Genomic DNA, 2,032 nt, shown 5'->3' with positions numbered 1-2,032 from the left:
GGTTGGAGATTAGGAAAAACTTTTTCACTAGGAGGGTGGTGAAACACTGGAATGCGTTACCTAGGGAGGTGAAGGAATCTCCTTCCCTAGAAGTTTTTAAGGTCAGGCTTGACAAAGCCCTGGCTGGGATGATTTAGTCTGGGATCGGTCCTGCTTTGAGCAGGGGGTTGGACTAGATGACCTCTTGAGGTCCCTTCCAACCCTGATATTCTATGATTCCCCCTGCAAAGTCCTCCCAAACCCTACACCCCCTTTCCTGGGGAAGGCTTGATAAAAATCCTCACCAATTTGCATAGGTGAACACAGACCCAATGGTCTCACCCTTACAACATGTTGCCACCTCGACCATTTTGTGTCTTTTTGTAACTTAAGGTTTGCCTAGAGGGATTCTTACAGCAGCCAAAGTGGAAGGGCAAGAAAGGCTATAACACTGCTCCTGGTGAAGTGTCCAGAGATCACTGCTGGGGCCTGGTTGTTTGCATCTGACCTGTGTGAGCACAGTAAAGGTGGCTGGTTTGCAGAGGGCTATGCTGGCAATAAGCACAATTTCAGAGGTGGCAGATTTCCCAGGTTTATATCCCCACATATGGTGCACCAGGAGTTAGTATTTTTATTCTCCAAATATTTATTTTGATCAAAAATGGCTTTTCTACAGATATAAAAATCAGTTCAAATTTTGTCTCCACTCTGCCTAGTACTCAGTTAAAAACTCCATGATCGAAACATAGTTTTCCCTCCCTGGTTCTTCCACTAAAATGGACAACACTGAGTGCTGAAATTTTAACTGGGACTTTTCAATTTAATTTTAATGGGGGCTGATTGCTGAAATCACCCAGGCAGCTTTGAAAACCTCAGGCTATGTTATTATCTAGGTGTATCTGCACATTTCTGTGAAAGCCACATTTACTGACTGCTTTGCTCAAGGCTTCCTTGACCTCTCTGTTTCTCAAACTGTAGATGAGGGGGTTTACCAGGGGAGTCAGGACCGTGTAGCAAAGAGAGAGCACTTTGTTTAGGTCTCTCAGTGTATCATGTTTCGGTAGCAGGTACACAATTATTAGGGTTCCATAGAAAATTGTCACCACAATGAGGTGAGAGGAGCACGTGGAAAAGGCCTTTTGCCTCCCGGTGGTGGAAGGGATTCTCAGGATGGTGGCGATGATGCACATGTAGGACGTCAGAGTTAGTAGGAATGGAGGCAGGGTGAATACACAGGATAGTATGAAATCCACCAATATGACCTGGTGGGTGTCACTGCAGGAGAGCTCTATCAGTGGGAGGGGATCACAATAGAAATAGTCAATTTCATTTGGGCCACAGAATATTAACAGTGATAGGAATAAGACCAAGATGATAAGAGCCAAAAAACCATTTAACCAGGAGCCAGCAGCCAAATGGAGGCAAAACCTGGTATTCATAAGAGTTGAATAATGCAGGGGTTTACATATCGCTAAATACCGATCATAAGACATCGCTGCTAGGAGATAGCATTCCGTACCTGCCAGAGACCCAAAGAAATACAGTTGTGTGATGCAGCCACTGACTGAGATGGTTCTGTCCCCAGTCAGGAGACTGGCCAGCATCCAGGGCATGATGGTCGAGGTGTAGCAGGTCTCCAGGCAGGACAAATTCCCCAGGAAGAAGTACATGGGGGTGTGAAGGTGCTGATCAGCCACAATGAGCACCACGATGAGGGTGTTCCCGGTCACGGTTGCCATGTACATCACTAGGAATATCAGGAAGAGAAGAATTTGTAGGTCAGGGAGCTCCCCAAATCCCAGGAGTAAGAATTCTGTGATGGCTGTTTGGTTTCTCCAGTCTGCCATGGGTTGAGTCTAGGAACAATAAATCTGTGTGATTGAATCAGAAGGACATGGAGTTCAAAGTTAATCAAATCTCATGAATTAATTCCATAAATATTCAGAAACTCCCCTTCCTCTCCTGGTTAAAGGCTGAAATGTTAAGACTAAATGTAGATTTCAGAGCAAAGTGCCTGGAGTGGAAACAGGTTTCAGAGTAGCAGCTGTGTTAG

The 2,032-nt window shown here is 45.2% G+C and overlaps 1 protein-coding gene across 1 annotated transcript; it reads right to left on the bottom strand.

The window, feature by feature from the left end:
- Positions 1 to 851: 851 nt before the first annotated feature.
- On the bottom strand, positions 852 to 1,826 carry LOC144274067 (olfactory receptor 6N1-like). Its single transcript, XM_077832756.1, has one exon. It carries the CDS (start codon positions 1,824 to 1,826, stop codon positions 852 to 854), a length of 975 nt encoding a protein of 324 aa, XP_077688882.1.
- Between the last annotated feature and the right edge of the window lie 206 nt (positions 1,827 to 2,032).

The sequence above is a fragment of the Eretmochelys imbricata genome, chromosome 14 (assembly GCF_965152235.1).
Source record: "Eretmochelys imbricata isolate rEreImb1 chromosome 14, rEreImb1.hap1, whole genome shotgun sequence".
NCBI lineage: Eukaryota > Metazoa > Chordata > Testudines > Cheloniidae > Eretmochelys > Eretmochelys imbricata.
The sequence above is the reverse complement of the archived record's forward strand: the minus strand, read 5'-3'. Positions and strand labels throughout refer to the sequence as shown.